Here is a 19,797-nt window from a genome sequence, read left to right as displayed (position 1 = left end):
TTTGGCTGGGGCTGATAGAAGCTGCAGTTTAAAACAGCTGGAGGGGGCACAGCTGCAGTTCAAAACAGCTGGAGGGGATGACAGGTACATAAGAACATACGGATAACCTGCTGGGTCAGGCCAATGGCCCGTCTGGTCCAACCTCACAGTGGCAAACCATTGGGAAACCTGCAAACAGGAATTGAGCAACAAGAGCACTCTTCCTCTCCTTCGGTTTCTAGAAATTGGTATTCATAAGCATTTCAGCCTCCAGCTGTGGAGGCGTCATGACTAGTACAGTGGTACCTCAGGTTAAGTACTTAATTCATTCCGGAGGTCCGTTCTTAACCTGAAACTGTTCTTAACCTGAAGCACCACTTTAGCTAATGGGGCCTCCTGCTGCTGCCGCACTGCCGGAGCACGATTTCTGTTCTCATCCTGAAGCAAAGTTCTTAACCCGAGGTAATATTTCTGGGTTAGCGGAGTATGTAACCTGAAACATATGTAACCTGAAGCGTATGTAACCCGATGTACCACTGTAGCCATCAATAGCCCTCTCCACCATGAATTTGTCTAATCCTTTTTTAAAGCTATCTAGGTTGGTGTCCGTAACTGCCTCCTGTGGGACTGAGTTCCATAGCGGCATGAAGCTGTCCTGTTCTTCCTTCTACCTTGAATCCTAAACATTCAACTCCATTGGATGTAAATAAAAAGCAAAACACAGTAGCGGTGAAAGGAGGTTTCCTCCTCCCCGCAAGATAAGTGATTCTGGCCTAGTTTTCTCTGTGATAAATAAATCTTGCAGCTGGGGCTTTGCACCACGGCACACTCCTCCGTTTGGAAAACCCCTCCGTGCAGAAAGCTATCCTAGTCCTTTCCCTGACATGCTACCTCAATAAGAGCAGTCTGCGTTTTCTGCAAAGGATCATTCCATCGTTTATGTCCCCTCTTGTTTTGAAGTGGCCCGGCTCGGATGCAGGTTTCATCCGCCTCAGTGGGCACTAGGCCTCTGCACTAGATTAGAGATCCCTCCCTCTCTCTCACACACACATTCTAAAAATAAAATGCAGTGCACTTCCTCCCCCCCCCACCTGACTCAGAGTTCCACCTCCAGATAGGATGTGAAGGTGGAACGGAAGTGAGGCTGAGGGGGCGTTCTGCTATTTATACCCTCTGTCTCTATAAGCGAAGGCCTCTCTTTCTGAACATGCTCTCTGCCTGCACTCCTCAGCGGCGCTTTCTTCCAGAAAAGCTTTTGGCTGGCTTGCGACGCCTACGGCAAGGAGTGGCCGGGTGGATTTTATTTGGGAGAGACGAGACACAGTTAGTAAACACTCTCCTGCCGCCGGCTCGTGTGTGTTAAATCATCTAATAGCTACACAGTGCTCTGTGGCTCAGCCTTCCCCCAAGCTGGTCCCTTCCAGCTGCTCTTGGACTACAACTCCAATCAGCCCCAGTAGCTGGGAGCCATAGTCCAAAAGGGGGGACTTTGAATGTCCAGAAGAAGAGAGCCTAGATCACCATGATGGTCACTTCTCTATAACTAGACTACAGTGGTGCCTCGGGTTAAGTGTTTAATTCGTTCCGGAGGTCTGTACTTAACCTGAAGCTGTTCTTAACCTGAAGCACCACTTTAGCTAATGGGGCCTCCTGCTGTGCTGCCGGAGCATGATTTCTGTTCTCATCCTGAAGCAAAGTTCTTAACCTGAAGCACTATTTCTGGGTTAGCAGAGTCTGTAACCTGAAGCGTATGTAACCCGAGGTACCACTGTACTGCAAAACTGGTTCTTTGTTTGAAACTCTGGGAAGCTGCTGCTGCTGCTGCCAGTCAGTGTGGACAGTATGGAGCTGGATGGACTGACGGTCCACTTCAGTATAAGGCAACTTGGGGAGGGATGGAGCTCAGGGGTAGGGCATCTGCTGTGAATGCAGAAGGTTCAATCCAAAGCAGGGCTGGGATAGACTCCGGCCTAAAGATCTGCTGCCGGCCGGTGTAGAAAGTATTGTGCTAGATGGGTCAACAGTTCCTAAGCTTCCTGTGTTCCTAAGCTGTGGCGTTGACCCGTGGTCTGGTGGAACGGACTTGTGACTGAGCTGAGAGCTTTGCACAGTGTGTGCGAGGGCCGACAGGGCCTCCCTCGTAGGAGGCTATTGTGTGCCTGGAGGAGGAGGAGGGAGCGAGTGGCCCTGGCTCTCCCTCAGGAGGCCCACAAGGACCATCTCCTCCATGAGGAGGGTCTGTCCCCAGCAGGGATGCCTTTTGTGTGGCTGTTGAGAAGCGCTTTTTTTTCCCTGGGAGAGAGAAAGAGAGAGCATTAGAGCTGGCGCTAATCTGATCCAGCAGCTCGGATTGGAGGGGCCAGGGTTGCCACAGCAACCAGGCCCCAAGAGAAGCCATCCCCAGCCAGCCTCTTTTGTTCCGGGGCGTTGGCAAAGCCAGCCACTGCGGCGGCGGCGGCCTCCCTCCGGAGAAGAAAAGGGCTCTGGAGAATGGGGCCCAGGGGAGCAGCGGGGGGTCTCTCTCCCCCCCCAGCAGAGGGATCTGCCCAAAGAGGCACCCAACGGGCAGCCGCTACAATAGCCGCCCGCCGGGGGCTGCCACTCACACTTAGCGCTTGCCCGCCTGAACTTGGCGGCTCCGCCATAATCCCGCCTCTCCCCTGCCCTGGGTTTCCATGGACACCGGAGCCTATTGAGGACACACATTTTCCGCCTGTGAAATTGAATGCCCACCCGGTGTCAGGGAAGGCCTCCCTCGTCAATGGGGACGTGCTTGGAGAGCTCGAGGGGGGGAGAGGGGGAGACCGGCTGGCTGGCCGTTCCCAGGGATGCTCCTGTCCACCATCTTCTTCCCTCCTGGCTTTTCATCCCAGGCTTCTTTGATGCAGTGGAGGAGAGGGCCATTGATGCCTGCTAGCTGTGATGGTTGTGCTCCACAGTCTGAGAGAGCAATGCTTCTGAATACCAGTTGCTGGAAGCCATGGGAAGGGAGAGTGCTCTCGTGCCTGGGTCCTGCTTGTGTGTTTTCCCCGTAATGGGCATCTGGTTGGCCCCAGTGAGAGCAGGATGGATCCAGCAGGGCTCTTCCTAGGTTTTATGTTCTTATGCAACCTTGAAGCCTGCCTCCATTTCTCCGGGGCTTAGTGTGCTCGCTGACCACTTTGTGGAAGATCTGGGGTTTTCTTAAAACTTGCCTTCCTGTGAATAAAAAACCGGAGAAGTGTGTTTCTGTGGCGGTTCAGTTCCTCGGCCTTTGCACTGGAACACAGGGCCCTTTTCTCATCAAGAACTAACAAATTTTATGTCCTTAATTCAGGGTCCTTTGGTCCTTCAGAGTCCTTCTCCTTTGTGGGTTGGAATTGTTCCTTCTCTGCTCTTTTATGTGGTCTTCCCAGCCTACAGATTATGTTTTTTAATACAGGAAGACAGTGGTTTTTTAGTTAGGTCCTAACTAACTAACTAGGTCTTTTTCAAAGACAGAGTTTCCTTTCTACAGTGCTCTTGCCTCTCGTCTTGGGCTTGTTCTTTGAGGGTGTCATTTTGCCATCTGAGCAAAGAAGAATTTTAGTGAGTCCCCAGGAAATCAAATAGGTGATAGTGATGATGATGATGATGATACCACCATATGTGAAGGAGAACCTCTTCCTCCAGAACAGGACTGAGACCACAAAGGTGTTAGGTGACTGAATGTGCACAGTGTCGTGTAGTGGTTAGAGTGTCTGGCTAGACCAGGGTTCATATTCTCCCACTCAGCTGTGAAGTTCACTGGGTGACCCTGGGCCATCCGCACGCTTGCTGCCTGACCAACCTCACAGGGTTGTTGTGAGGACAAAATATTGGGGACATGGAGGGAGAGCCTGGTATGCTACCTTGAACTCTTCTGGAGAGGCCCCCCCCCCCCAGCCTTGGCAGAATCCCCCGGTGGCAGTGGAGTTGGGAGGGTTTTGCCCCTGTCCTCGGCACACGTTAATGCCTGCTACCTTGGGGTTAATCAGGCCGGAACAGCAAGTGCCCTGTGCTCTATCCCTCTGCCAGACGCTTCTACTCGAGACGCCCGCTGGTAAAGTGGATAATCTCCTTTTCTCTCTTGCCCTGCTTTCTTTGCCCAGCGCACGTCAATCTTGAAACCCTTGCAACGTTGACTGCCAGGCTTGCCAATTGACAGCGGCCCTGACCCTGAACACAGAAAGCCCATTGTGAGCACCTTCTCCCTCTCTCTCCCCCCCCACCTCCTTCATCCTGGCCTGCTGATATTATGGAAGGGCAGTTTCTGTGTCCTCCTGTGACACAAGGTAGACAAGGAAGCGGGGCACAGTTAGCAATCCTAGCGAGACCCTCCTCAACATCCTTAGCCTCCTCCCACAGGGATGGAGTCAGGCTTCTGGTCTCAGGCCAACTGAAGGGGTCAGCAACCTAATTTTCAGGAATGGGTCCAAGGGTGCCGACTGTTTATCTGCCACCTTAACTGGTGCCTTGGTTCCTGATTCCAGGCTTTCGCCTCCACGACAGACCTGCTCTTTTGCAGAATCATGCCACTTTTCAGAAGAGGCATGTGGACCGTTTGGCCACCGAACACTCTGAAAATGGGGCAAATATGGTGATTATTGCTGAGGGATAATTCATTAATAGTTACTTGCTTGGATAGCAAACTTGAGTGGGTCAATGCATATCAGTTTGGAAACAGAACTGGGCTATCCATTTCCAGATAACTTCAATTGGACCTCCAGGTAGGGCTGGGAAATGTCCCTGACTTGAAACCCTGGAGAGCCACTGCTGGTCGGTGTAGATCAGGGGTAGCCAGCTGTGGTGGTCTCCAGATGTGGTTGTACTGTAACTCCCATTAGTCCCAGCCAGCCTGGCCAGAACACCTGGAGGTCATCACATAGGCTACTCCTGGTGTAGACAACACTGGGCTAGATAGACCATTGGTCTGACTCGGTATAAGATAACTTCCAGCAGTAGAGCACCAGCTTTTCATGCAGAACGTCCTGGTTTCGATTCCCAGCATCTCCAGGTAAGGGCTAGGAGAGACCTGAAAACCTGCCATGCCACTGCTGGCCAGTGTAGAGAATATTGAGCTAGAATGGATGGATGACCTGACTCATTAAAGGGCAGATTCCTATGTTTCTGCTTAAAATAAGGTCAATGGTTTCTACAGAAATGTAGAGGGCTGCTTTGGCTTGCAGAAAGGCTTTAATATTTTTTTTTAAAAAAAGAGAGATTAAAAAAAAACACAAATGACAACCACCCAGTATGGCCCAGCAAGAACCTGTGAGCTTTCAGGAAATAAATGGAATGTAAGGGTTACTTGCAAGTGTCAGCTTGGGTGGGAGGGAATAAGCGGAAGTGGGGGGGGGGGTTGGAAGAAGGAATTAGCCTTCTCAAGATCCTAACAGATTATAGTAAGCATCCTGGATTGGGGAGGGGTGGGAGGGATTAGGGTGGTGAGAGATGTGTGCTGTGAGGTTAATAATACTTTTTAAAAAAACAACAACAAACAAACCTCACCCTCCCCTGTGCTGTACAGGGCTGTTTCAGGAAGAAAGACAAGGGGAATATGTATATTTTCCCTTTTCACACTCGCCAGAACCTTCCTGGCTGTGTAGATACCTGCCTTGAATGTGTGATAGAAATGGTTAGTAAAAAATGCAGGAAGCAAATGTCTTAGGGGTTTGGGGTGGCATTATTATTAATAATGAATGTATGAACAATCAGGGTACAAAATAAAAATAGAAGGAAAAAAAGTTACAAAACAATTATTTGTTATTATTTATTGAATTTACTGTATGTGCCACCCTTCCTTACACTCCAGAAACAATTGCAATTAAATCCATCTAAGAGCAGTTACAGTAGAGTAGATTTTATTTCTCCATTCAGTTATTCAATTGATATTGTGTCCTTCCTCCCAAAGGAACCCAGGGTGGCAAACACATGCATAATAATTTGTTTAAGTGTTCTGAAAACAGTTAAAACATTCCAAAAAGCAGTTACAGTTAAAAACATCATTCTATCCGGTGATGTTAGGGTAGCCATGAACAGTATCCTTCATCCACAAAATGCCTGGGTAAACAAGGATGATTTCAAATTCCTCTGAAAGATGATAATGAAGGAGAAAGGGTCAGCACACTGGGGAGGGCATTCCACAATTGGGGAGCCACCATAGAAAAGGCCCCGTCATGGGTCTCCGCCAACCACCAGTAAGGCCTTGCCTGCTGGCAGTAGGATCTGAGAAGGTTGGTACTGGGGAATGCACTCTTTAAGGTCTTTATATGCTGATATTAACATCTTGAATTTAGCCCTGTAGCTCAGTGGCCACCTCTACAAATTCTAAATAAAACAATAAAACCATTTATACACGTGTTCAATTAATATTCCATAAATGGCTGGATCACATCTGGGAGAAAGCCTTATTCAACAGAAGTATCTTCCATAGGTATCATTTGGGAATAATCCTCACACCTCACACTGATGTAGAGTCTGAGGGGGACAGTTACTTGTCTAAGTTAGTGGTGTGATCATGGTGCCTGGACTACAACTGCCATCATCCTTGACCTTTGGTTGTGGCTGATGGGAGTTGGAGTCCAACAGCATCTGGAGGCCACCTCTGCTTGAGCTCTTAACTGGGGTCATCCTAATTCTAGAGCTCTGGTTTCTTTGTTACCCGACGAAAAGATCCTCTGCAGGCTGCTTACTACAGTGTCCTTGTGACAGCATAGATATGCTGGGCTTCCATCCTCTCCAGCCAAGTGGGGAACAACTTGCCTTCCTGGATTTTTAATCCGAATTGTGTTAGAATTCTCCTTGCCTCTTTGGAATGGCATTACGGATGAGCAGCTTACTAAGTGATTACATTTCCAAGTGGCATGTTAGCACTTGATAAACCATCATCCGTGTGTAACCGGAGTCTCTGGCCTGGAGGATTTTTCTGGATGCAGTCATAACGTTAGCAGTGTACAGGCTCAGTGGCAGAGCATCTGCTTTGCATGCAGAAGGTCTCAAGTTTAATCTATAGGTAGGGCCAGGAGAGACATCCCCACCGAAAACCAGTGTTGGAAACTCAAATATATATGCTAGGTGCCAAATGGCTTCTTAAACAGAATGTCCAGTTGCCATTTTAGGGGCAAGACTGTTCTAATGTCTTATTTTTCAGATGATGGACTGACTGTCATTGAATCTTGTTTAAACATCTGGCTCGTTCAGATGACAACCTTGAGCTAGGTTAAGAGCTTTGAAAACTTAAAGAAGAAAAGTCGCTTGATCCAGGGACAGTCTATGTATATATTGGCCTATTCCAACCTCTTTTTCTTAATGGTGTCTGCTCCTGCTCAGGCTGCACAGAAGAAGCATTTTGGTTCCAGAAACTCGTTCCGATTGTGCAGATAAAATATAATTGATAGAATTCTACAGGATGGAGTCTGAGGATGTGAAAACAGTCCAGATCCAATGATCTCCCAGGCATGCACCTCCAGATGGTGGAGATGTCAGGCATCATCCTGGTGCCCAGGCATCTTCCCTTGGTTGCAAGTGGTCAGTAGCCAGGTGCAAAATGCATCTGGCACCTGGCTAATTTCAAACACTGCCTGAACCCCTGGAGAACTACTGCCAGTGTATGTAGACAATACCGAACTAGACGGGCAAATGGTCTGATTTCTGCCTAAAGGAGCTTTCTAGGTTACTATGGTTTTATTTGTTTGTTTGTTGAATGATTGATGGCCATTTAGGGCAGTTCCACTTCTTTGGGATTTGGGTGACCAATGTCAATATCCAGAAGTGCCCAGCAAAGGGGCTGGTCTGCTTAAGATTCGGGCAGGATGGGGGCGAAAGGCATGGGCAGCACAGCCTGTCCCAGGACCTATCTCAACAAACCTGGGCGCTTGTGGTGGGAATCCTACAGGCGCCTCTCTCCCTTTAAAGAGACAGTGAAACAGCTTTGGTGCTTGGCTGCCCTTTCGTAGCACCCCAAACCTAGATACAGTGGTACCTCTGGTCGCGAACGGGATCTGTTCCGGAGGCCTGTTCGCAACATGGAAAGAGCGCAACCTGAAGTGCCGTATCTGCGCAGGTGCGCAGCGCGATTTGGTGCTTGGGCGCATGCGCAAGCGGTGAAACCTGGAAGGAACCTTTTCTGGTACTTCCGGGTCGCTGCGGGACGTAACATGAAAGAACGTAATATGAAGCAAACGTAACATGAGGTATGACTGTACCTGGATCCAGCTGCCTTGCTTTGCCTGATGATAGGCAGAGAAGACCTAAGGCTTCGGGGGATTAAGTGTAGGAACCGGTTCCCTTCCGACCCCAAACTCAATTTCACTCCCCCCCCCCATCTTTGTCTCTTGCAGGTGGACGACGCAATGCTCATGTTTGACAAGACCACGAACAGGCACCGAGGTGAGGCCCTGTATTTTGAGGAGCCAGGCTTCGGGGTGTTTGATGGGAACCCAGGCCCCACTTGCGACTGCCTCCGCCCTCCTGCCCTGCCCCACCCTGCTTGCAGCTCCTTCCCACCCCCTTCCCTCCAGCCTCTTCCTTCCAGATCCACTTTCCTTCGTCAGCCGTGTCCTTTTACCCGGCGCGTCCCCTCTCAGCACAGAGGGCTTTTTGTCTGCCTGCTTCCTGTGCCGTGTAACTCTTTGCCGGCGGGGGCAGCCTCTTCCCCTTCCCCTCCCTGGTCACCTACGTGGCTCCATCTGTCTGTGTGTCTTACCTTGTCCTGAGTAATTTGAGCCCCCGGGGAAGCTGACACGAAAGCCAGGAGGCTGCCTCTCCTCCTTTGCCGCAGCACGGGGGGGGGGGGGGGGTTAGGGCTGCGGCGGCTGCTCCCACTCCTAGGTCACCTTTTCCCAGAGCCTCCCTTGGGGAGTTTGGTTACAGAGCAGGGTGCTGGCAGGAGACCACTCTCCTGCGTAGTGGTGGGTGGGTGTTGTGCCGTTCGAGGCAAGGCTTGTCCTCTGGGTTGAAGACGACTGATGTTACCCAGCCCGCCCCCCAGCCCCTAGATGCCTGACTCCTTTGGGAATCAAGAATAGGCCATCCCTGCTTTCAACTTTCACATATTGTTCCCAAACTGTTTCAGCCAACCAGCCTCTTGGTTCCATAAGCTCATCTCCATTGCCCCTTACCTTACACTGCAATAACGGTTTGCACAACTCACTAAGGAATATAACAGCACAATGAAATTCAAAACGGAAACAGTTGATTGCACATTTATTCAAAAATCCAATAAAAACCATTTAGTTTAATGAATTCAGGAAAATGGGTGGACTTGAGCCAGTGATACTAAGTTTTCAAAGTCCGGTGGTCATTTACATTCCATGCCACCCTCTTGCCTGCTTGGCACCCCCTGGGTAATCCACTGCCCCCTTTGGGAACCACTGGTCTAGGATGCTGCTTGCTTTCACTGATGTGGGACTCCACTACAAAATGATTTAAAATAATAATAAGTATTTGTTGGTGTTTTTATGCTGCCTCAGCAGAGAGATAAAGGGTAGCTGCTTGTTGTTTTAAGCGCACGCGCACACACACACACAAACACACACACACACACAGCCTCATACTCAGCCTACCTGAAGGGTTTGCCAACTTCCCAGTCACTTCCAGTGGCTGTGACTTTTTAAACACGTTACCATGCGATGTGGTGCCTCCCTCTTAGTGCTGTAAAGGCTTTTTTTTGCCTGCTGGGGTCAGCAGATCAAACTGCTCATGGAGACCTAAGTGCAGACTTAGGTGGATCCCCCATTGCCCTGCAGTTCCTCAGTCAAGTGACAACACTAGGCCTACCTGTAGAAATACTTTGGTTTTCTACATGTGGCAAGGTTGAAAGCTGTGTTCTGTACAGGAAGCAAATAAATTCCTTTCCCCCCAACCTGCCTGCCCTGCATTCACACTTGTGGTGAAATCTGGTGGTGTAGCTTTTGAAAACCTGGTGCCCTCCAGAGGCTTTAGAATACACCTCCCATCAGTTCCTGACAGCTGATAGGAGTTATAGCCCAAGTCCAAAGTGGCATTAGTACTCCTGAATGAGAGAACCAGTGTGGTGTAGTGGTTAAGAGCGGTAGTCTCGTAATCTGGGGAACCGGGTTCGCGTCTCCGCTCCTCCATATGCAGCTGCTGGGTGACCTTGGGCCAGTCACACTTCTCTGAAGTCTCTCAGCCCCACTCACCTCACAGAGTGTTTGTTGTGGGGGAGGAAGGGAAAGGAGAATGTTAGCCGCTTTGAGACTCCTTCGGGTAGTGATAAAGCGGGATATCAAATCCAAACTCTACTTCTTCTCGAATACCAGTCGCTGGAAACAGCAGGTGGTTGAGAGTGCTCTCGAGTCCTGCTAGAGAGCTTCCCCATTAAGGCATCTGGGTGGCCACCGTGAGAATTGGACTGGATGGGCTACTGGCCTGATCCAGCAGGTTTCTTTGCATGTTGTGTTTGTGTTTTGACATTCTGACAGGACCTGAGCAGGGTAGGATCCTGGCCTGGCCTTCATTCTGCCATAGAATATGATTCTGCAGCATCTTGACCAGGCCATAACTGCTTTATTTCTCTTTCAGGTTTTGGATTTGTCACATTCGAAAGTGAAGACATTGTGGAGAAAGTCTGCGAGATCCACTTCCATGAGATCAACAACAAAATGGTTAGGAGGAGGAAGGTTGGGTTGTGGATTCTGCAGTGTGTGTGTATATGAAGTGTTAGATGGGTCTCCCTTCCTATCGCACAGCACAGCCACCTGTCTATGATCTATGTGGCCAGTGATTCCTAGTGTTGTCAACTATACGTGCACTGGGAACACTTGACTAGATTGGAGTTGCTGATTTTTTTTAATTATTTTATTCTGGCAGGACTTAACATGTCTTTAAAAGTTGCATGATGGGTGGTAATTCAACAGGTGCAGCCCCCACCACCCAAATATGGGGATGCAATGAAAGGGAACACTCCACCCATTGTGTTTCTGTCAGTTGCACCACTTTTGAAGAGCCACAGGAGCCTTGTAAGGGGGAAGGAGGAGGAGGAAGTGGCAATGGGGTTCCACATTTAATAGGGGACAGGGTGGAAATAAGCAGGAAGAATCCAAGCAGGAAATGCTGTGTGCAAAGAACTGTTGGATCCAAACTAGTTTAGGGCAAACTTTTTTTTTAAGATGTCGTGATGGGAAACCAGCCTTTTGTGGCTTAGAAAGGAGACATAAAAAGAAAATAATGGAGCCGTCTTCGCCCTTTAGAAGTTTTGGGCGACAATTCAAATTGGCCGCAGCCAGTACAAAGTTGGAGAATGGTTTTGCGGGCATGGTTATGGAAGGGAGGGGGGATGCAGCAATTTTTACAGGGCTGGGCTTGAAGAAAGCTCTTCTGCTTGTAAATCTGACTCCGGGGTTGTGAAGTGAGGGGTTGCTCTACAAGCTGACCTATCCTACACGGTTAGGGGGGCTGTCAAACAAGCTGTCTCCTTTCTGTGTCCCATGCCAGGTGGAATGTAAAAAAGCTCAGCCAAAGGAAGTGATGTCCCCCACTGGCTCTGCAAGAGGGCGGTCCCGGGTGATGCCTTACGGAATGGACGCCTTCATGCTTGGGATTGGCATGTTGGGTAAGGACGGCAAAGGAGCTCTCTTTAACTGCCTGCGCCCCTTACTCTTTCTCTCTGCCCTTATTGCTCTGCAGCAGACAGCCTGTGTTAAGACCTGTGCAGAGTTGTGTAAGGATCAGCTCTCTGATGTCAGAGGTCTTGTGATGGGGGTAATAACATTTGGGCGGGCGGGCATTTGTCATCCTACACTGCCCTCTTCTGGCAGCATGGGCGCACTGCAGATAATTCCACTGCAGATAATTCCAGAGTTTCCCACGAAGGAGGTACACCTTCCCCTACAGATTAAAATTTGACACACACATTGCTCTTGCACATGAAGAGCATTCCTTTTGCAGGGTGCAAAAGTAAGAACTGCACACACTGCTTCCTGTTTAAAGGAGATGAGGCGCCACTAGAGCACTTTAAAAAATCATGCAGAGATGCAGCACGGAGACTCGCTCCGCTTTAAGGTGTTTGGAACACAGCACAGGATCCTTTAATGACTAGACTAAGTAAACGTGTGCCAAAAGATTCTGTTCTTCTTATCTTAATTTTTCCACAAGTGCTGTTTTGCCATAATTTTGTTGTGCCGACTTGTCAGAGAAGCAGTCTCTTGAGTTCTTCCAGTGTCTCATTATTGTGAGCCCGGCTGCTAGTAGAGGACAACCTATTAAAGGTTTGAACTGTATGTGAATATTGTCTCCCATAAAAAGATTGAGGAGAGCGAGATTCGGACATTTAGAAGATCCCTTCTGTTGCCTCTCATGAATGAGAGACTACGGAGGGTGAATCTGGTGTGTGTGTGCCTTGCTGTGAAATAATCTAACTTTTCTCAATGCTTTTGTCTCTGGGAATAGGTTACCCAGGTTTTCAGGCTGCCACCTACGCCAGCCGAAGTTACACGGGCCTTGCGCCTGGCTACACTTACCAGTTCCCTGGTATGTCTCTCTCCCTTTTCTCAGTTGTTGTGCCTTTGTGCTAAGGGTGGGCTCCCCAGTGACCCCAAAATTCATCCCTACAATCCCGGCGGGCAGTGGAGGATGGATGACAGACCTCAGTCCCAGAGTCTTAATGCAGCCCATGAGGACCTTCAGCCCTTGGAACTCTACCCTAGCCACACAGACTCTCCCTAGTCCTTGGGACTCTGATAAGGCTTCATTCTCATCTGGATGGAGATAGAGGGGATCCATGCGAGTGTGTGTAGAAACTAGCCTACGACACAAAAATAAAATTCACACTTGTTGCTCCGCCCACTTTTGCCTCTGGCCCCGCCTACCAGCAACATGTGCCCCCCCCCCCCAGGTTGCCCAGATGAGAATGTGGCCCTCGGGCTGAAAAGGGGATTCGCCGCCACCTCTCTAAACTTTTGCCAATTGTCTCCACTCAAGAAGGAAGTGAGAGAAACCTCTGAGGTTTTAATAGGAGCAGGACGCTGATGTTGTGGTTTCTTCCTTGGTCCCCTTCTCCCTGGAAACTTGTTAGTCCTAGAAAGGGCAGCTTGCAAGCCTCTCTCTCTCTCTCAATCTGTTTTTCTAAGCCCCTCCTTCCCTCCCTGCTTCTGATCCTCAACACCCACCTCAAACCCCCTCCCAGAGTTGCCGCCTTCCTGAAAACCGGAACACAAAAGCCCTCAACCGCACCATCTAAAAGCCGGATATTAATTGAGACTCACAATCAAAAATCTAACGGGCTCCAAACCTCAAGGAATGAAAAATAATTTGTTACTTCAACGGGGTGGGTGGGGGTGGATCACAAGAAGCCTTTGAGGCAGGTCACACTGCTGCTGTTTGCAAAGGGGGGGGGGAATCCTTTATTTAGGCGGTCATACTGAGCCAGGGCACCTGGTGCCGGTTTTGAAAGCAGTGGTGGGTCTTTTCTCACCTGCTCCCTACTCTATCAAGTCCAGGTAGCAACTCTGAGGATTGGCCTCACCCAGAATATTTGTGTTTTCTGCTGTTGCGCCTCTTCTCTCCCCCGCCCCTTCCGCTCTGCTTGCTGGATCCTCTCTTTCGGGGACGAAACTGACCACATATCCTAAGTTGTCTTGCCTTTCGTTTTTAGAATTCCGGGTAGAGAGGACCCCCCTCCCGAGTGCCCCAGTCCTCCCTGAGCTGACAGGTCAGTCCCACCGATTTCCTAAACCTTGCAAAAAGCTGGAAGGGTGGGGTGGGGGCACAGAGTTTTGGGTGGCTCCTGCCCAGTTACCACCTTGCAGCTTGTTTTGGGGGAGCGGGCGGGAGGTAGGTTGGAATTGACCCTCGTTTCCATTTCCATCTGCGTGAAAATTCAGGCTCTTGCGTTGTTCTGCAACCGCTCCACGTTCAGGGAAATGCGTTTGATGTTACACCCTTACTTGAAGGGCTCAGCCATTTAACACCACCGATAAGGCATCCACCCACACAACCCTTTTGCTCTTTCTCTCGGTGCTTTTTCACCAAGCCTCACTCTGCAAAGCATAAGAGAGACACCGCTGGTCAGAAGGAATGTTGCTGGTCTGTGTGGACCGAGGAGAAAAGGGGTCACCTTTTACCAAGTGTGGGGGCCTTCAGTCCTCCCTATGTTGGCTGAGGACTCTGGCTCCCATCAACCCCAGCAGCCAGCATGGCCAGTGGGTAGGGCCAAAGGGACCTGTAGGCCCGGAGTTTCCCCCTCCTCTGTTTTCTACCAAGGCAGCTTCACATGTTCATGGGCAGTTTGGAAATCCCTGTTCTGCTCCGAATTCTGGTGCCTCCTCCTAGAACTGTGAACTACTTAGCTACGCTTCCTGAATTGCAGGGGGTTGGACTAGATGACCCTCAGGTCCCTTCCAGCTGATTCTGCTGCATTGTTCCTTACTCTTTGCCCCCCCCCCGAGAAAACAGCCATGCCAATGCTGGAATGGCGCAGCACTGTTTCCCCCTATTTTTCTGGAGATGGAATGGGGTGGAATTTTTTGGTGGTGCTCCTTCCCTGCACCCACTGTTCACAAGGGAGCAGAGGGCACCTTCTCCCCACCCTCCTCCTCCTCCTCCACCTCCTCTCTGAGTCTAATGCCTCCCGCCGCTTCCTTCCCATGGCCCTTCCGCCCTTTGGCCTGGCCTCGCACTTGCATTTCAGGGCGCACCCCCTGCCCCCCGCTGCCATTTCCCCAAAGCTTTGTAGAAGCTGCCACGTGTGTCTCCTGCCCAGGCAGCGCTCTGCTGTTCCTCTCTCATCCTGAGCTAATGGACTGACAGGCCCGTCTCATCCTCCGTAACATCCCCTCACTCGCCACACTTCCCTCTCTTTCTTCTGAGGTTTGGAGCTTCAGGGGTGGGGGAGACCTTAGCCTACTTCATGCCGCAGCTTTCCAAGGTAATTTGTTATAAGCACCCAAAGACCCTGCAGCACAGGCATTCGGATACCATAGGTAATAATAATACAGTCATACCTCTTGTTACGTTCGCTTCAGGTTACGTCTTTTCAGGTTGTGTCCCGCGGCGACCCAGAAGTACCGGAAAGGGTTATTTCCGGGTTTCACTGCTCGCGCATGCGCAGATGCTCAAAATGACGTCATGCGCAGAAGCGGCGAATCGCAACCCGTGCACACGCATACGTGGGTTGCATTCTGCTCATGTTGCGAACGTGGCTCTGGAAAGGATCCCGTTTGCAACCAGAGGTACCACTGTAGTAATAATAATAATAATAATAATAATAATAATAAAGCCTTTCCCCAGGCTTAAAATCTTGCTGCTTCTGACCTATTTTATTTTCTTAACGTGGGTATCAAAAAGCTTTATTTCATTGTGGAGCCCTCCCCGAGATGGCGTCTGTGTGGTTCTCAGGTGGTCATCAATACATGCCAGCCTGACCTGAGCCAGACCTACTTAGCTTCATCAAGTTGGTGGCCTCTTGTGCCTTCAGACGACGTCCACAGTCTGGAGCTGACAGGATGCTGAATCCAACCACGCTGGCTATCCCAGGTAGACCACAGTTCAAGGTCACGTCCGCACCATAAAGAGCTATGATACCATGGCCACCCCGCTCCAAATAATTATGGGAGCCGTGGTTCGTTAAGAGTGCTGAGAGTTGTTAGGAGACCACCCCCACTCCCCTCCCAGAGCCGCTACCCCCTAAGTGGTTTAAAAATCAATCCTTTTTCCCAGGGAACTCTGGGAACGGCAGCTCTGTGAGGGGGCTGGGGGGTCTACTGACCAGTGCTTTTTTTCTAGAAAAATAGAAGCCATGAAGCTGTTACGGTAAGTGCCACATTTTTAAAATTACAACAAGAGAAGTGCCGGTACTGCCTGCCCCTGAGTACCTCCTGGGGGAAGCACTGCTCCTAACCACTCTTGGCACCCTTAACGAACCACAGCGCCCATAATTCTTTGGGGGAAGCCATGCCTGTTTAGAGTTCTTTAAATATATGCTGTGGCTGTGACCTTGAACTGCTCTCTGCCTGGGGCAGGGAGAGCCGGCGTGGTTGGAACTCCTCCTCTTGCCAGCCCCAGCCAATATGGCCCAGTGGACTACAACTCCCATCACCCCTTGACCAACATTGCAGCATGTTGACTACCCCTGATGTAATTAGACAGTGGAGGAAACCTATGAAAGCTTCCAAAGCCAGCAGAAGGCAGCTTGTCTCCCACCATCCCTGAGATCGAAGAAGAGGCATTATTCCCTGAGTGGAAATTCTACTTCTCAGAGAGCAGGGAATACCAGTGACTCCAACTCCCATCAGCAGGCGAGGGTCACCACCTCCCCTATCCCTGGCTCATGGGCCCTGGGTGCTCTTCAGATTCACCAGCCACCCACGCCTTCACCACCCCTGCGGGGAAGCCCAGGCCTGCTCTGACGTCTCTCCCTTTCCTTCCAGCCATCCCTCTCACTGCGTATGGACCCATGGCGGCGGCGGCAGCAGCGGCGGCTGTGGTGCGAGGGACAGGTAACTGCCGTGCTCCCTGGGGGGTGGCCACCTTGCTGGCTTTGGGGAAGCTCTCTATTTGTTCTGGGTGAGGGGTGGGGCGGGGGGACGAGGGGGCCTTCATTTTGGCATCTTCACTGGCTAGTCCTGCTTCCTCCTGTAGGGTCCACCCCGAGCCGCACCGGTGGATTCCTGGGCACCACCAGCCCCGGGCCAATGGCGGAGCTTTACGGAGCAGCCAATCAGGATTCAGGAGTCAGCAGCTACATCAGCGCAGCGAGTCCCGCCCCGAGCACTGGCTTTGGCCACAGCCTAGGGGTGAGTGATCAGCTGGAGGGCCCCGTGGGGCGGAGCAAGGAGCTCTCTAAAAAGCAGCCTCCCCCAGGCTGCTGCCCTATGGATGTTTTGGACTACAACTCCCATCAGCTCCAGCCAACATGGCCATTTTGGACTGCAGCTCCTGTTGTAGCTGTAGTCCAGAATATCTGGAGGGCACCAGTTTGAGGCTGGCTGAATTAAAGGATGCGAAGGGCTAAGCAGGACCCAACAGAGCCACTGCCAGACAGGAAAGGCAGGCCAGTGACTTAGTAGCATAACATTCATTTATGTTTGCTTTTTAAAGAAATGTCGGGACTTCTTTAGCTTTGCCTAAAGTCATATATCCTTCAGTAACAATCATAATTATTGAATACTGCTAAAGCACGTAGCATTTTTTTTAAAAAAGCACTGTGCGTATATTAAATTATGAGACTGTCCCTGCCTTCCAGGCTCGCAATTTAATAGGTACAGCACGTAAGGAAATAGGAATGTGGAGGGAAGAGGAAAGCAAGCGTTAGAACAGCTGCTTTTTCACTGGCCGGTGGATGGGGCCAAGTTGGTCTCCCCATTGCTATGATTATCTTCCTAGAAGGCAGTATGTGCAGCCCTGCCAGTGGCCCTTTCTGATGACAAAGGCTAGAGTGCTCTGCGCTTCAATTCTGCAGCACCAGATAACTCAGTTGGGTCATTTGATGTATTTATTTAGTTCATAAAATTTATATACTGCATGATTGCAAAACAAAAAACCCTGAAAAAACCACACTCAAGGCGGTTTACAAAAAAGAACTCTTTTTTTTGTGTTCAGTATTTTACCCCCTTAAGGAGCCATTTTTTTGTCAGTCGTGTTATGAATTATGTGTGTACAATAAAAATAAAACATTTTTTAATTTAAAAAAGAACAACCCCCAGATTAAAAATTTCATCAACATTCTACGTATCTGGATAGGCCTTTCCTTAGCAAAAACGTTTTTAGCAAGCGCCAAAAAGAGTACAAAATGAGGCACCTGCCTGCTGGATGTCAATAGGCAAGGAGTTCCAAAGTGCCACCACACTGAAAGTTCCATTCCTTACAAATGTGGAACGAGAATTTTGTGGCACCTGTAACAGTGCCAGTTCTGCAGATTGAAGCAGTCAAGACTGCACATGTGGGGATAAGGTCATCTTGCAGTTTAACCTGATATAGTACACCCACACCCACCCACAAAATACGGTACATTGTGAGTGTTCAAAGCTCTGCAGATAATGTCCAATCAATGTCATGTCATTGTTTTGAAGGGACCTTTGATTGCAACAGCGTTTACTAATGGTTACCACTGAAGCTGAGGACCAAGGAAGGAGGAGGTAAGATGGCCAATGGGGACTCGGCTTCCGCAGTGTGCTGTTCATAGGTCTGTCCTTGAAGACAGTTTTAGAACTTTTAGTTGAACTGTAGGGTGAAGTGGCCATAGTCCAAGATATTAGAGGGGATGCCTCCTCCCATAGATACCTATCTGTACTTTGAAGTCACGTGGTGAGACCTGGGATGGTTCTCTGCATCTTCTGGCTTTAACAGAGCATCGGGCAAATTCATGCTTTCAGCGGCCAATAGCCATGATGGCTGTACTCTGCCTCCGTAGTCTGAGGCAGCAACGCTCCTGAATCCCAGTTGCTGGAAACCAACAGGTTGTGTGTCTGAGAGAGATGCTTTAGCGCTTGTGTCCTGCTTTTGGGGCTCTTACAGCCATCTGGTTGGCCACTGTGAAAACAGGAGGTTGGACTGCATGAGCCATTGGCAGGTTCTTCTTATGTTCAGAGCCTGCCTCCTCTTTTCTACATGAGGGGGAAAGGCATGCCCATTGTCTTGACACACATGCTTGGCTGTGTGAGAAAAAGCCCTTCCATTTGTCTCTCGTGGGATGTTTCCATTGTGGAGTCTAGTATTATGTTGGGCATTGTAAAGGATTCTTTAGCTGTGATTCCTGCATTGCAGGGGGTTGGACCAGATTAGCTTTGGGGAGTGCCTTTCAGCTCTAGGCGGGTGGCGCTGTGGTCTAAACCACTGAGTCTCTTGGGCTTGCTGACTGGAAGATTGGCGGTTCAAATCCCTGTGACAGAGTGAGCTCTCGTTGCTCTGCCCCAGCTTCTGCCAACCTAGCAGCTTGAAAGCACACCAGTGCAAGTAGATAAACAGGTACTCCTGTGGCGGGAAGGTAAACGGTGTTTCCGTGCACTCTGGCTTATGTCATAGTGTCCCGTTGAGCCAGAAGTGGTTTTGTCCTGCTGGCCACATGACCTGGAAAGCTGTCTGTGGACAAACACCAGCTCCCTTGGCCTGAAAGCGAGATGAACGCTGCAACCCCGTAGTCGCCTTTGACTGGATTTAACCATCCAGGAATCCTTTACCTTTACCTTTTAACCATTGTAAGATTCTACGAGAAGGTGTGCCTGCACACTCTTGAGACAGCTGTGAATGCAAAATTCTGGGGAGGCTAACCTTGCACGATCATTCCATAATTTCCATCTCCCCACACCCTTTGTTCTTTCAGATTCCCCAGTGAGCAAACCAAGGACAAGCGACCTGGAGGATCCGGCAACACTTGAGGGATGAGCCAAGATTTCATTTTTAGTAAATAAAACTGCACACTCATGGCTGTTTGCTGGGCTTCTCCCGGCCTGCCCTGATCTCTCCATTGACCAGATCTTGAGCACTGGATTTGAACGCAAGGAGATCTTGTCTCCTCTTCTTACTAATAACCGCTGACCGTTTACACTTCTCCCCAAACCCTCCACCCCGACAATTCTTCTTTTATTTATTTTGTTAGCTTGTTAGCTTTTATTTTTTAATCTTTTTTGGGGGGGGGAGGGGAGGGAGAGGGGGGTGCTGGGGGAGGAGGACTGTGGAGGTGTGAAGTCAGTCCTCTCATTGTCATTGTTTTTTCGTTGTTGTGGTTCTTTTTGCTCTTTTGCAGAGCCTCTCAGAAGAACCGTTTTTATGAATTTGGATTTTATTTTATTTTTTGTGATTGTGAGTAGGGGGTAGCTTTTATTGAGGAATATTTTTATTTGGCTTTGAAATCTTTTTGTTTTG

At 49.7% G+C, this 19,797-nt stretch overlaps 1 protein-coding gene across 5 annotated transcripts in view; it reads left to right on the top strand.

Moving 5' to 3' along the window:
* The window catches only part of MSI1 (musashi RNA binding protein 1), a 56,418-nt gene extending 37,015 nt beyond the window's left edge, over positions 1–19,403 (top strand). For 2 of the 5 annotated variants that reach the window (XM_083478821.1, XM_083478819.1), the window contains exons 7-15: positions 8,319–8,367; positions 10,522–10,604; positions 11,434–11,551; positions 12,388–12,468; positions 13,592–13,648; positions 16,365–16,433; positions 16,558–16,730; positions 18,006–18,071; positions 19,256–19,403. In XM_083478821.1, coding sequence (XP_083334947.1) covers positions 8,319–8,367; positions 10,522–10,604; positions 11,434–11,551; positions 12,388–12,468; positions 13,592–13,648; positions 16,365–16,433; positions 16,558–16,730; positions 18,006–18,047 — 672 coding nt within the window. In that variant the 3' untranslated portion in view covers positions 18,048–18,071; positions 19,256–19,403. The remainder of the gene's footprint in view (positions 1–8,318; positions 8,368–10,521; positions 10,605–11,433; positions 11,552–12,387; positions 12,469–13,591; positions 13,649–16,364; positions 16,434–16,557; positions 16,731–18,005; positions 18,072–19,255) is intronic. The other 3 variants (XM_083478820.1, XM_083478822.1, XM_083478823.1) reach the window with 3 other exon arrangements.
* The last annotated feature ends 394 nt before the right edge of the window (positions 19,404–19,797 follow it).

Source organism: Podarcis liolepis, assembly GCF_965112155.1.
Source record: "Podarcis liolepis genome assembly, chromosome: 15".
NCBI lineage: Eukaryota > Metazoa > Chordata > Lepidosauria > Squamata > Lacertidae > Podarcis > Podarcis liolepis.
Note: the sequence above shows the minus strand (reverse complement) of the source record. Positions and strands in the feature narration are given on the sequence as shown.